This window comes from Centroberyx gerrardi, chromosome 13 (genome assembly GCF_048128805.1).
Source record: "Centroberyx gerrardi isolate f3 chromosome 13, fCenGer3.hap1.cur.20231027, whole genome shotgun sequence".
Taxonomy (NCBI): domain Eukaryota; kingdom Metazoa; phylum Chordata; class Actinopteri; order Beryciformes; family Berycidae; genus Centroberyx; species Centroberyx gerrardi.
In genome coordinates this window covers 21,365,483-21,381,085 of record NC_136009.1, presented here as the reverse complement: position 1 = coordinate 21,381,085, position 15,603 = coordinate 21,365,483, and the positions used below count along the sequence as shown (strand labels likewise).

The window sequence follows — 15,603 nt, the reverse complement described above, 5'->3', positions numbered from 1 at the left end:
GCCCAGTGTGTTTTTCTCCTGTCTCTTATCTTCAAACAACCTCTCATTTTACAAACTTGACACAAAGCCAAAAAAAAGGCAGAGCAACCGATTTTAGTCATTTTAGTCCTGTGCCAGCAAATGCCATCCGAGGCCATGTAAATAAAACTGACCTACAACATGTTTTAGGCCAAAAACAGTCTGGACCATGAGGACAAATGTGGTGTGTGGAGCCAATAATACTGATATCATGCGATTCAATACATTTCATACAATTTCTTCTGTCAAAAATACTATTCTTTTTCTGAAAAAGAGTTATAATAATCCTCAAATTCAAATTCAATTCAAATTACTTTATTTTCCGTGAGGAACTTAATTTGTGCAGTGGACAGACAAGACAAATAGGACAATCACAAGACAATCATAGCACAGTCATCAACATGATAGATAATCATTGTCTGGAGCCATGGTACATACAAATTAAAAATACTAAAAACAAAGAATAAAACCTTGGGGCAGTAATAGTGCAATAGTGCCACAGTAGTAGTGCTGGTGTCTGGTGTCCTAAATAGATTTTAGAAGGATAGCCTACTATACAAAGATCACAGCAAAACTGTAAATCCATACCCTATGGGAATAGAATATCATGATGAAGATAAAAAAAATACCATTAAGTGTAATAAAGTCACTATAAACTGACTATTGAGTACCAAAATCACACTATAAGCCCCTAGCAATATTTTTCATTAGTGATGTGAGAACAGCGGACATTTTGTGAAAGCCAACATATTAAAGAATAAAACATCTTAAAATTTAGAAAATTTGACCTACTACTTGTCGACCAATTAATTTAAAATCCAAGGTTTCCCAAGGACCCTTAACAGATATACATTAGGCCACTGACCCCGATTTGATATGATTTTGTCTCTGGGACGCTCTATCTGAGAAGATTATTTTTTAAGATGATTTAGAAAAGAATGACACAACAGTTCATATTATGGTCGGGGAGGTAAGAATGGAGAGTGAACCCTATAATCTAATGTGTCACCTATACATTTCCTCATTGTGCTAACTTTTAGTGAATAACATATAAGTAAAGGTGTAGTGAAGCTATTTTGCTGAGGACCCAACGTGGGACCCTTTTCAAGGACCCCTAGAGGGGCTCCGGACTCCATTTTGGGCACCATTGCTATAGCCTGTCGACTTCTCTTTCTCTCTCTCTCTCTGCTCACTGCTGGAGAAAACAAATCTCCCAGACTATGAGACAGACAGACAGACAGAGCAGACAGACAGACAGACAGACAGACAGACAGACGGAGAGACACCCCCGCATAGTTTCCGTCAGCCGGGTGACGTCTCCGCCTCTCAGCCCGTGTGCAGTGTGACGTTACGGGACTGTAGTGGTGCCTCTAGCTGCATCTTGTTGACGGTCCGCCAGTCTTTCAGTACGGAGAAGACCCCGAGCGAGTGCGGACGACCGACGGCGTTCAGGCAAGTGTTTACCCGATACAAGATGGAGATTTGTGCCATTTTTAATGAGCGGTGTCTTAATTTGTTGATCGCGGATCCCTGGTGACGGTTGAGTTTGGATTCCAGTGTTTGTCGCAGCGGACAGACGGAGGGGGACACGCGCTGTGACTGAGGATTTAACGAGCCGAGCTAGCTGGGTTAGCCTGCTCTATCGCGGTCTGTCCTGGTGTTAGCCTGCCTCGTCGGTCCCTGTCCTGGGTTAGCCTGCTTTATCGCTCACTATGCGGGGCTAGCCTGTCGTATCCACTGTGTTGGGATAGCTTCTATATGCCGGCGCGAGCTGAGTTAAGTTAGCCTGATTTATCACTCGCTATGTTGGGGAGAGCCGAGTTAAGTCAGCCTGCTTTATCGCTCTCAGTGCTGGAACGAGCCGGGTTAAGATAGCCTGCCTTATAGCTCAGTATGCTGGGGTGAGCTGGGTTAGCCTGCTTTATAGCTCACTATGCTGGGTTAGCCTGCTTTATATCTCACTATGCTGGATAAGCCTGCTTTATCGTTTACTATAACGTTACCGGGGAGAGCTGGGTTAGCCAAGCTAGCTAACGCCGTTAGTACTGTGTATTCAACGTTACCCGTTCGTCTGAAAACGACGAGATATTTCTCTAATGTGTGCCAGCCGAATGCGCATATTTTCTACACTTTCAGTTTCTCGGTGCGTAAGTTAAATGTTTGTATCCCATACGATATCATATTTACGAATTAAAATACAAAGTAATTCGTAATATTTAATGTTTTATTTCAAGCGAGCGGACGGTCGGTATACCACTCAAGCTCTACCTGTGTGTGACATGCTGGTTGGTTACGAGGCAAACCGAAATTATACATCCTATGGTAAACTGAGTAAATCGGTGTGTGTATGTAATGTCGTCTCGACCGCGGTGCCTTCCCAGACCAGACTGTAGACAGTGAATGTCATTATCAGCGCTGTCTGCATACCAGTGCCATCGTGGCGAGCCAGCAGAGGAGGCGAAGTACAGTTTGCAGACTGAGAGGAGGGAGGTGGGGTAGCTGGATGGAGCAGGGCAGTGTATTATACGCGGTGTCCTTGCAGCGAAGGATACTAGAAGTGTGTGTGTGTGTGGGGGGGGGGTGACATTTCGAAATATTTCCTAATATCAAGGTGGTGCGCATTTGCCGACATACTAGGTTGTTATTTGCCCAAACACTGCGTTGTTATTAAACGAAACGATGCATGCGTTATGTTTGCTGAAAAAATGTCCCGTTTGGTTGGAGGCTGTTTAGCTAAACCGGAGTCCCGTATGCTGAATGGAGCTGAAGCTCCCTCGCCGTAGACCTTCATTTGTTGACGTTGGTAGCTGAAATGCAGTGTTTTGCAATCGGTCCACGGTGATTTTGGTTTTAAAACACCCACACAGCCCGCTTCAGAATCGAGCCATTATTTTGCACCACAATAGCATTGCAATTGGTGGAAAAAGATGATGCTGAAAATTGTAAAAGCGTACGCCGTGCAAATCCAGTCACTATGGACAATTTACCGAATATGCGATATAGCTTTAGTACATTTTGACAAGCCGAAACCCCTTAAGCGTAGATTCAGAAATTAGAGAATATCATTATAATATCAAAGGACAAATGATGGATGTTGCCTTTTCAATCAGAGGTTGTCTCGTTAATGTGCGTCCAATCTACCCGCTCTCGGTGTCGTATTGCAGTAGTAGCCATTATCAACTACATTGCCTTTTAAGTTGGGGATACAAATTGTTGTTTACCTTATCACGGTCGATTTAGTAATTCCGCTAAATAGCGAGAGAGTGAGGGGGAAACACCGCTTTGGACATGATTGAATGTCAAGCTGTGCACGTCGGTCGCAATTGAATGAAGGGAATGACTGCTGTTACTCTTTTATCAATTGTTTTTCACGCAATTGATGGGGTCAGCGTGGGGTAAGCAGACCTGGGGGAAGGCACAATGGTTGGGAAGGGCACTTTCATTTGTAAAGTGATAATTTTGTGACCCTTGTGTATCAGACTGCAGTTAACAATGTAATGGAAGAGGGGCAGGGTCGTTGTGAATTTCGCTTGGGTTGTCTGTCTGGCCAACTGGTTTTGCTTGTTAAAACTCGCACTTTGTGTTGGAAATTTTGTTTCACTACCATTGGTGAAAACCTGGATGCAAATTCCCCCTGGGGTTCAATTACAAGGACTGAAAAGCCTTGTGTTTGTGTGAAGTATGGTAATGGCCATTTGGCTTAGTGGTCCATGCAAACAGCCATTGACCTCTTCAGCCCCCAGCCGGGACAGCTGCCGTAAAACATTTAAACTCCTTATGGATATTTCATGCTCCGCAACATTTTTTGATGAGATAATTTTCAATTTGTTTATTCCTCCACAGGGAGCAAATCGATTAGCTATAGTTTGGATTGAGACTGAGTGTTTTTCCCCCCTTTTCTCTCTTTTCTAAATTCCTCTTTTCTTTTCATGCTTAGGAAGCAGACCAAAACACAGAAAACTTCAATCACCATCATGCATGTGTCTGAATACCAGAAGATTTGTATCATTTGAAAAGCGATAAGGAGAAAACACAGACCTAGAGGAATACAAGAACTCAGCCAACAGACAGAAAGAACAATAAACCCGTGCTCAGACATGGCCAGCACCCAGACCAGTTTGAAAACCCCTTTCAAAGACTTGACCTCATTCAAGGGCAACATGAAACGGCTGTACAGGGAGCGACTGGAGGACGCGCCCATCAAAAAGCGGGTCATGGCGGAGATCAACCTGAAGCGCCGTAGCTTGGATTCCCTCCCCAGGACCCCCAAGGTGAAGAGGGAGCACGCTGAGGAGCTGCGCCACGACTCTGACATGGATGTTGAGGGACGGGCCGAGCTGCATGTGGTCGGCTCTGCCAAAGCTCTGGACCTGAGCCCGGGGCTCAAACACACGCTGGCCCAGTTCACCCTCAGCAGCCAGAGCTCCCTTGGGGGCCCAGCTGCCTTCTCAGCCCGCACTGGCCAGGAGCACTCCCCCGCCGGCATGCCCCCCCTGCCCTCCCCTCCAGTTCTGGGAGGGGGCCCCCTGCTGGTTCCCTGCGACAGCTCTACTGAGCTCACCCATTCTCTGCTGGAAGGAGAATCTATCTCCTGCTTCGCTGTGGGGGGAGAGAAGCGCCTCTGCCTGCCCCAGGTGCTCAACTCGGTGCTCCGTGACTTCTCGCTGCAGCAGATCAATGCCGTGTGCGATGAGCTCTACGTCTACTGCTCGCGCTGCGATGCCGAGCAGCTGCACATCCTCAAGGTGCTGGGGATCCTGCCGTTCAACGCACCCTCCTGTGGCCTCATCACCCTCACAGATGCACAACGGTTGTGCAACGCCCTGCTGCGTCCCGGTGCCGCCTTGCCTGCTGACCCCAGTGGCAAGCTGCCGGCCCAGGGCCTGCTGAAGGAGAGCGAAGCCAGCTTCCAGGTGGAGCACCAGTGCCTGGGGAAGTGCCAAGGCCTCTTTGTGCCCCAGTTCTACACCCAGCCCGAGGCGCCCTGCATCCAGTGCGTAGAGTGCCAGTTACTCTTTTCACCGCAGAAGTTTGTCATGCACTCGCACAAGTCACCTGATAAGAGGACCTGCCACTGGGGCTTTGACTCAGCCAAGTGGCCCTGCTACCTGCAGCTCGCCAGGAAGTACCAGGGCACGCCCGAGGAGCCACAGCTCAAGCAGCTGCTGGACGAGGTCAAGGAGAAGTTCCACTACCAGCTCAAGAGGTCGCTAGACAAAGTAAGTTCTCCTCTGAGTGATACCAGTTTCTTTGTAACTGTGTCTTGGCTTGCTTGCTTGCATGCAGGAAAAATGTCATTCATCATCAAGTTGTCTGGTAAGGAAGCCAATCCAAGCTGTGGTTTTGTTATGTTTGGATAATTTGCTCTGAAACTCTCTATTTGGGTCTTCTCCTCCTCTCTGTAACGTTCCAGTCCCATGTTCTGTGTGTCCTGCAGCTGTGAATAAACTACCTCACTGCTGGTGTTTTCTTAAACCAGCGCTGACCTAGTATGTGTGAGTGAGGCCTGGGACAGGTGGTGACATATGCCTGGCCAGGTCTGATCGGATGAGGCTCGGCCAGCTGGCCTCAGCCGAAGGGGAAGTGCATCATTTGTCCCCTCAGGTCACCTGGGGGTCACATGGAATGGCATTGACCAAAAGGCCAAAATAGGAAGGAGAAGGCTCTTTGACTCCTGTATTGGGAATATAAGTTTTGACTGATCACCATCAGTCAGTTCCTAATATTAACTGACTTTTGCAATTTTCCAAGGTTTTTGGAATTTGTCCTTTTGCATATTCCTCCTAGACATACACACAAACACACCCCTATGCATAATGTATTTCTTAAGAGCACAAAGTTGCCTACAGAGGACCTTCTCTGGAACACTTTAGGGTACAGTGTCTTGCTAAATGGCATTTCGGCAGTGTTGGCGGGGCCTCTAGATGTAGTACCAGCCAACCTCCAGTCACCAAATGACAGCTGGACTTCACTCTCCTGTCAGTGCCAGGGATTGAACCTGTTGGTCACCAGTGACCCTTTTTACCTCTGGGCAAACCTGCCGCCCTGAAAGGGGAATGGCTTCATTGCATCACCAGTAGTTATCATTGAAGGCCAGAATGCTGCGGAGTGTTCCAAAGAGGACGGTTTTCCCAATTGTTTTGATTTTTGCTATGTGAAAAAAAATTGTGTCAGTGTGGTACCAAAGCCACAAGGGCAACAAGCCTATTGAAAAGTCAGCATTCAGTGGGGGGAAAAAGCTCTAGATTGTTTCCCTGCCATTGACTGGCCTATGTCTCATGACCTCCCTCTGACCACAGCGGAACACCTTTTTTGTATTGTTTTCTGGGTAAAGGTTGGGTTGTGTTTTTGTTGTGTTTGGTGGGGTTTGTTCATGACCAGCTACAGTAGAAGGGATTGGAACAGCTACCTTTTAGCTAGTACTTACAGCAGGATTGTTCTCACTTCACTTTAAAATCAACCAGTGCAGATGGGTTTTTGTCAAAGTCTAAAAAGTGACTTTAAAACCTTTTTTAAGGTCTATATTGAATGAAATAATTGAACAAATGTTCTGTTGTTAACGAATGAACTACAGTCTCATTTTACATTTAGAACTGAAAGGGACTCGCCACTTTGACCACAAGGGACCTGAAGGGACTTTGGTTATGACAGTAGTGCGGCAGGCAGTGGGTTAAGTGAGAGACTGTGGAGCAGACAGGCACTGGAGTGTGTATTTATAGTGTGTGCAGGTGTGAGACCGTGCGCCGCTGCAATTCAGCACACACATTCAGTACTGTTTGTGTATGTGGGATAGGGAGAAGCCTAGCTCTCTCCCCGTGTGTTTAACTTGGTGTGAGTGTGCCGGAAATACCGTCTGCTGTCTCGTCTAGCGCCCCGACCGCATTCCTGTCTCACCCCCAATCTTCCTCCTCCTCCGCCTTGGCTGAAGGTACATGTCTTGGAAGATGTAGACATTCTTTCGCAACGGCATAGACGTTTCAATACTACAGATGAAACACACTCACAGACTCAGGCGCACACACACACACACACACACACACACACACACAACCAGCAATCTGCATGCACGTACACAGACACAAGGTGGATGATGAGTCCTACACTCCTTGCTGTGTGTGCGCGACATTGCCACCCTCCCTGTGCGTAATGAGCTGCTAACTGGAGGCTAGTATGACACATCTTTGTCTCTCTGTGTCTCACACTTAGCCAGTCTCTCTGGAGCCTCTGTCTCACCACAGTTTCAGGTGCTGTCTTCTCTTTGTCGGGGGATTTCTCTGCTGATGTTTTTTTTTTTTTTTTGGTCAGCTACTGTTGGGCTGCAGTAGCTGGTTTTTACACTGTTCTGCTATTCATGGGGCAGGGCTTGATCGGCAACAGTGTTGGCGTACAAATGGGAAAGTGAAATTTTATGCAACAATTAAGTCTGTGTAGACAGACAGACGATCACAAATGGCCAAATTCCTGGAAAGACACATGCCTGTAAAGCTGCAGGAAGCAGGTGACTTTGGCGCTTGAAGAGGACCCCCGCCCCCCTAGAGCGGATGGACGGGTGTGTGAAAGGTCAGCGGCCAGAGAACAAGGTGACCCAGCGCTGGCCCGCTCCACTCAGGACACTGGGGTTCCCTTCCAAGTCAAACGGCTCTCTGTTTGCGTGTGTGTATGTGTGTAATGGAAGTATGTGTGTGTGTTTGAGTGAGCAGGAAGTGAGGCAGACGGACGTGTCTCTCACCCTGAACATCCTCCAGACTCCCAGCGTCCAGCCGCTTCCACTGCACTGGCTGTGTGACTCATAGTTTCCACATCCCAGTGGATGTTAGTGAAAGGCCAGCCAGCCAGCTTATAGCCCCACATACCTTCAGAAAGATGGCCCGGTGTGTTGGTTTAACCCCGACTCCAGACCCTCTCCCCAACGGCCCTTATTTACACAGTGTCAATGTGCACATTTAAAAGCAGTTCAAGGTTTTACCAGAGAGCTCTGGGACCGCTGGAAGAGAAGAGACACGAACAAGGGAGCCTTCTGGAAGTTTTTTCCCTCCTCCTCCAATGGCTACTAGTCCCATATCCTGTCGGGAGTGTTTGGTTTGAGAAGGTGCAGTTAAAAACTCCAGGACTTGGTCTCTATAAATGGCTCTTTGTGCCCCCAGGCACCGCTACCTAGCCTGCCGATCCCCGCAGTGTAAATAGAGTTTGCTAGACAGACGCCACCAACGGACAGCAACAAGCCAAAGGCTTATCGAGAGTTGCTCTAGTGTCCAACAAACAATGAGTTCATTTGGCCTTCAGGGGTTGACTGGTACTTTCCTTCAAGACTACATAGTGTGTCGTCATTTTTATTGGGAGAACTTTTTTGTTTCTTCACTTCTGACTAGACAGGAGGAAACAGAAATTCCCATTTGATCATCACCCCTCCCCCCGCCCCTTACCTCCTTGTGAAATATCTGTCTAGCTGGAGGGACATTTTGTTTGTTTGGGCTGCATGTTTACATGGCCTGTCATCAGACAAGCTGTAGCGAAGCAATGTATTACAAAACTCAATGACAAAATCCCTAGCAGATAGTTATCTTACTCTGTCATTAGGGCTTAAACTGTTTTAAGTTACTGTATTCTAAGATACTGTTATAAATTTTGAATTTAGTTACATATATATTGGGCAGAGAATAGAAGAAAAACCTGTGACCTTGTTGGTTTGGTGTCATGAACTTTTCTTAGTCAATATGTATTGGGGGGAGAAAAAAAACAATACTATGACACTGTTCTACTGCCAAAAATAAGAAAAAATACTAAGACATGATATTTTGGCCGTATTTCCCAACCCTAACTGGTTATTAGCTTAACCACGGCAGAGCAACATAGTGAACATAACTGCGTGTGTGTTGCTCATTTGCCTCAGCCCTGTTTGTAGCGTTGTGTTGGCCCAGAGTCAGCAGTGTCAGACGGAGAGAACAGCCTTCCTCTGTCTGTCTCCCTGGCCAGGCTGAGACAGTGGCTGCGGCACAGACGGCAGACAGCTGCATCTCTCTGGCTTCCTCTATTTGCTATTTGGAAACCAGTGACTTCATTACCGCAGACCAGTGCAGCTGCACTCTCTGGCTGTCTCCTTGGCTGTCTCTTCTGTTTGTCTATCTGCTTGTCAGTCATTCTCCTGGGCTGTATCTAATTGGATTTTGGCCGGCCTGCTGATCGTTCACTGCGCTGCCTTTGCTATCTCTCCCTCTTCCTACCTCCTCTTCCTTTATCTCAGTGTCCATCTCCCATCTGCCTACCTCTCTCGGGTTCATGTCCTCACACATCCTGACTTATGGCCTCCAGTCTGCTCTTTACTATATCATCCTTTGCTCGCCATCATGCCTTTCTACTTCCTCCTCCGATCCCAGACAGTTCTACCAATGCCCGCGTGTGTCTTTAAACAGTCAATACCCCCCAGGCCCCAATTAGCGGACAGTAACAAAATAAGCAGCCAAATGACCCGATAAGTCGATCGTTACATAAGCAAGAAGACCACTTGTGTGCGTCTGCGAGGCGGATGAGAGGAAAGCCAGCGGGTATTGATCGGGTCTACGACCTTGATGGATGTGGCGAGTCGCCGGGTGACACCGACACTGAAGAGGGGGGAGGAGATGGAGAGCGAGGGAGGCAGGTGGAAATAGAAGAAGAGTGAAAACAGGAGACTCAGTCACAGGGGCCACAGCCAGCGTTACATAAGTTCCCGTCTGTGTCCAGACATGTGCACCAGTCTCCCAAGTTAATCTCACCTCTCCGTCCGCCGTCGCCTGTATTCACCGCCGTAACTCAGACAGACTGCCAGACAGAACTAGTGTCAGGCAGACAGACAGAAACAGGGCAAGTGTGGTCAGAAAGCATGCCGCCCCCGGGGGAGGCACATGAGCCTGAACTGAGGTAAGGGAGGAGAAGAGAGGTGAAGAGAGGGAGAAGAAGAGGAGGGGTGGTTGAGCTTAGGGCAGTTGGCTCCTACTGTTGTCACAGTCACAACCTCCCCCAACCTTTCCCTCCCACTTTTTTCTTTCTCTCGCTCTTCCTCGAAACAAGCAATGCCCACAGCGAGTGGGTTGTTCTGGGGGGCTTGGGCCTCAGCTCTTCTCTCCCTGGGTGAAAAATTAACCTCCCAAGACCTGAGCTGAACTGAACATCTAGCCTGGAACAGCCCTCTTGCTCGGCCAATCACACGCCGGCTAACTCGCATTCCCCCCTAGACACTCACTCCTTTACCCCCCCACGCACACCACCCATACACATATTTCTATGTCTGTTTGTATGTTTTTCAAAAACCACTCAAACACAATTATCCACTTAAAAGTGAAATTATAGCAGCTTTGAATGCTGGCCCAGAATAACCTACAGTCTGTCATGTCCTGGACTGACGAGCCCGTGTGTAGTTTGGTGTGGGAGACTTTCAGCGTTCCCTGTACACAACAGGCTGTGCTTCGGCCTGTGTTTGCTGCCTGTTGTAAAGGGCTAAATGGGGCCCCGCTGGGTGGGAGGGGCTGAGCTGAGGGGCCTCTGGTATGTCTCCATCAGGTCAGCGCCAGTATCACAGCTCCATAACAGCTTTGCAGCGTGGTGGAGCGCCAAAGTGTTCATTACTTCTCAGTCCTTGTCTAAAACGGATGGGAATGTTTTGATCTCCAACATCCAACATTTGAAAATGACCCCTGGCATCAGCCTCAGTTCAGTTCACCACCTGGATTAGTTGAGTGGGAGAGAGCTCACAACCAAGCTGTGCACTACAGCCAGGGAAAGAAACAAACTTTTTCATCCATCGCCTAACCACAGTTAAAATTAACAATTTTTTGGCTGGTGGCCTGTGTTAATTTCCCACCCTGGCTACAGCTTATTTGCAATGGTTTCCTAGGTACGGGCTCTTTTCCCACCTCGCCACCAGAGAAGACAATGCATGGTTGTGGGACTGATGTGCGCTAGCCACAGCAGCAGGCAGCAGAGATAGGCCAGCCCAGATACAGAGGAGCCTCTGCCACGTCTGCCAACAGACACATAGACTAAACAAACCGGCTAAGGCCCTCCCAGCCAAATCTGCTCCAGGCTTTAAAAGGGCCCCGGACTAACAGCCTGTTTGCATGTTTGCCGCGCTCTGGCTCTCCCCCCTCAGGGCTTCAGACCAGTTTGTTGCTTCTAAGAAAAATGAGAGGGAGAGTGAGTGAAACAGAGGGGAACATAATGGGCTACGAGTTCAAACAAGACTGGAAGAAGAGAAAGCAGTAACACGGCAATCTAGCTAGCCCGGGTTGTTTTTGCATGAGACCAGAATAATGAGGAGCCTTGGTATTAATTAATCGATGTGTTGATGAGAAGATTAACTGTCCAGTGTCTCATCTCCCTGGGAGACAGACAGAAAAGGAGGGGCGTTGTGTGTGTGTGTGTGTGTTGGGGGTGGGGAGATGGAGGAGAGGGAGGTATACTGTAAAAGGGCTGTGGGAGTCTGCCAGCCTGAGTGTATGTCTGTGTGCAAGCAGAGGGAGCGCGTTTGCATTTGAAAGGCTCTTCTGTGCCGCCTTCCCGGTGGGAACGGTGATTAATGGAGATATAAATGGAGAGACTCAGAGACGGCGCTTTCCATAGGAGAACCATATACACAGCAGACACACACACACACCATATAGGCACTTAGACTCCCTCTCATATTTTCTCCCACAGCCCCAGTCTCCCAGACAGGCAGATAAACAGAGGATATCAAAGGCGTGTCATGAGTCCCGCTGGGCTGCCACCCGGCACATCCACAACACATTAAACCCAGCCGCTGCACTGATCAATTATGCATGATGCAAACACAGGGAAATCGGGGGAAAATAGTCAGGCTGTACGATTAAAGGAATCCCCATCCCTCCACTTTGCCGCTAATTTATTTGCGTGTTCGGTAATGGCTCGTCATTTCCATATGGAAGCGATTCCGCCAACCTTGTTTGATTAGGTATCCATGCTGTTTTGTCAAATGGCCCTGTGTGCTTAATGGCACAGAACAATGGTAGCCAAGGTAAATGCTGCTGTGGCCCATGCTTGTTTTAACCTTCAGCCTACACGCCAGATGAAAGCAGACAGCACAGCAGACTGCTGTTAGAGGAAAAACAGGCTAGCCAGGCTAGGCGATTACCTCCGCCTCAAGTCATTTATGTTGCAGCCTCACCTTTTCTCTACTAACATCAAACGCCCTCCAACAGTTTCTTCCCTTTCCACTGCTGGCACCCTCTATACCCTGTAAATCCTTATCACACCAGGGGCTTGGCTGATGTTGTTTATCGCTGGGCTATAAAGTCAGGGACTGGGAAACCGACTGTCGACTGTGGAAACAAGTGACATTTCGCGGTCTGTCCAGTCTTCCCTCTCTTTGAATCTCTGCCTTGCCGAATGTTGACATGTTTATCTCACCGCTATTCCCACCCGCGGTGACGCCACTCATGGGAATCACCTGTCTCCCAGATCTTTCTTAGAGAACACACACACACACACACACACACACACACACACACACGCGCAATCCTCCTTGCTTCATAGGAGTCCCATGGGTTTCCAAACCAGTTCATCAAGACCCTGTAAATAGAAGGCTGTTTTCCCCCCGTCTTCTCAACAGCCCCACTGCGTCTCTCTGCTGTTTAAGCTAAGTAGTAGACAATCCTTTAGGTCGTTGACCTCTAGATAAAATGATCTACTTACTAGCTTTCATAAAATATTTAATGTACGTGTTTATATGAGCATACCACAGCTATGGAAGCCCAATAAAGGATTGTGTCTGTTGAAACTAGTGAGTGGACTTTCACAACGTTGCATGCAAGCTAAAAGTCCAGTCCTACTTAACTGTCCCCAAGCAGCAGAAGGATGTGCGTTTGTGTGTGTGCGACTTATTTTTTGCATGTCCAGCGCTTCCTCTGGCTTCGTTATTGCTCGCATTTAACAGGCTTGCTGCTGGGGCGACTTAGCTTGCATGAAGCCTGACTGGCCTTGAGTTTTTCCTTTGAAGACTAAAGCGTTGCCTTGCGGTTTACAGTCTAGCTACATTTTAACCAATTCCTGTGACAAGTGCACTTGTCATGCCAGACATCTCTGTGTCATCAATATCAAAATGTACTGGCTGAAACACTTCCTGATTGCAGAGCAGGCCAGATGTAGTTCTTTGGACGACTGACTCATGGTGGGAGATTAATACAATGCTGGTAAATTTTGGCTGTGGCTGGCAAAGTGGTTTTTGCTGTGAGCTGCTTTGGCAGATAGCCAGCCAGCCTCTTTTTCTATTCTGAGAAGCACTATGTCTGGTAAAGGAATTAAAGTGACTGTTGAAATTTGGAATCCACCACCCACTGTCGCCATCGGATGAAAAAGTTACATTTTCCCTCCTGGTGTCATCATGAATGTCACAAGAAGTGGGTGATAGGGGGCCAGACTGTGACATGACCCTGACGTGAGCCTTGAATGTGTCTGTGATAACATCTCTCAGAGAGATGACACAAACATGCGCGTACACACACACACACACACTCACACTCACTCGCTCTTGGTGCACTGGCACGAGATAATGTGACAATGACACAGTCCACAGTCCATACTTAAAGGAAGGCAAAGGTTCAAACACAGCTAGAGAGGGACGGACACACGCACACACACACACACATACATACATACATACACACACACACACCACCAGCCACTTCCTCCCGTCGCCACGCCAACCCTATCCTGCAGTGTGAGTCACACTCAGTCAGTGCTGTGGTCTGCTCTCCTCTCATCAACGTCACCGCGGAGCCAGGACAAAGATTTATCACTGTCCTCCTGGTCGGTCCTCTCTCTCTCTCTCTCTCTCTCTCTCTCTCTCTCTCTCTCTCTCTCTCTCTCTCTCTCTCTCTCTCTCTCTCTCTCTCTCTCTCTCTCTCTCTCTCTCTCTCTCTCTCTCTCTCTCTCTCTCTCTCTCTCTCTCTCTCTCTCTCTCTCTCTCTCTCTCTCTCTCACGCACACGCACACACACACACTTTGATCTACGCCCAGGTGTGTTCACTTAGAGCTCTGACTCAACGATAATGGCTTCTTCCAAACTCAACCACTCTTTTTGGAAGGTTATCCAGCATGCCTCAGACAGTGACTGCTTCAATGAAGGAAGTCTGGAGATCAAGTGTTGGCTATCAGTTCACTTGTCATGGGCTTTGGAGTATTAATGTCAGGACAGGCAGGGTGGGGAATGAGCACCAGCCTCCGGCCAAATGCTGGTAGGCTTCTGTCTACCAGCTGTTTCGGCGGGTAACCAGCTATCGTCTGGCGGTTCTTTTCATTTCGAAAATTCATATTTTGCCAGATAGTGTAGCTAGTTAAGTTTATGAAATGCTATGTGGAAGTAGAGAGAATTGTCCTCAGAGAATGGTTTTGAAAACCAGAGCTTGTGACAGAGAGAGAGACAGTCATGGTAGTTGATGGGTTTCCATTACAGGAGCTGTGTGTGTGTGAGAGAGAGACAGAGAGAGAGACAGGCAGGCCCGAGGGGCCCGGACAGCAAAGCCAAGCTGCCCATGAAGAGACAAGCAGTAGAGGCTTCTAACAGGCTCCTGCATGTAATATGGATGAGACCGGAGCTCCCTGCAGAACAGACAGGGGACCTGGGGCCTATTTGGATTTAACTCTCTCTTTCCGTGTGTGTTTGTGTGTGTGTGTGTTTGAGATAATACACTGTGGGGCGTTTTGGGCAGGTAGAGCTCTGTCTTGCTAGTTCTGTGACTGTATCTTGGGTGGGCCCCTTCCCCTCTCTCTTCCTTTCCACTCTTCCCTCTCTCTCTCTCTCTCTCTCTCTCTCTCTCTCTCTCCCCCCCCCCCCCCCCCCCGGCCTCATTGCAGACAGCGACGACTGACCAAGCATTGACATTTTCTGCAGTATTCCACATTACAGCACAGCCTCCAATGCTGAGGAAGACGTAAACAAACCGCCGATCGATATACGGTCGGATCTGGGGGCCAAGGAAAGCTCCAAATTAAAAAATAAATAAATAAATTAAACTCATTATTTAAACACACATATTTAAGCGTTCAGATACAACTATGCACTTTTTTTTTAGATTTTTCTTGAAAGAGACGCAAGGATAAAAAAAAAGTCCAGCTTTCACTGACCGACTTCAGCTAATTTTGATTAGGCAGACCTCTGTTTGCTTGAAGAGTCAAAGTCTTAAAATGGCCTCAAGCAATTAGAACAAATTATAATGGGGTATTACTAAAGTACATTTTGCTATTGGATGGACGTGCGCAGCAGTCTTCAACATTGATTTTGAGGCATTTTTTTTGGATGCTGTCTAATTTTGTGCAAGGACAGAGGATCAGGCTGTATCTCCATCTCTCTCTCTCTCTCTCTTTCTCTCCCCCTCCCTCCCTCTCCCTCTCTCTCCCACTGTAGTGATAGCAGTGCATTGCTGGCTTGCCGACAGCCTCTCTCGGCTTTCAGTCTGCTTAGCAACGCTCGTCCTCTCTGCCTCTCTCTCACTCCCCTCTGTCTCCAAGCACTCTGAGTCGCTTCATCCATTCTAATAGTGAGCTACCAGGGCCTGTGTTCCCCCCCCTCATCTTGTGTTTGGTGCTGGTAGAGTG

The 15,603-nt window shown here is 48.0% G+C and overlaps 1 protein-coding gene across 3 annotated transcripts in view; it reads left to right on the top strand.

Annotated features, from left to right (window-relative positions):
• Positions 1–1,370: 1,370 nt before the first annotated feature.
• The window catches only part of skila (SKI-like proto-oncogene a), a 36,029-nt gene continuing 21,796 nt past the window's right edge, over positions 1,371–15,603 (top strand). Inside the window, exons 1-2 of one of the 3 annotated variants that reach the window (XM_078287590.1) lie at positions 1,371–1,470; positions 3,956–5,237. In XM_078287590.1, the coding sequence (XP_078143716.1) occupies positions 4,116–5,237 (1,122 nt within the window). In that variant the 5' untranslated portion in view covers positions 1,371–1,470; positions 3,956–4,115. Of the gene's footprint in view, positions 1,475–1,587; positions 1,708–3,955; positions 5,238–15,603 lie in introns of those variants that run through there. The other 2 variants (XM_071909167.2, XM_071909166.2) reach the window with 2 other exon arrangements.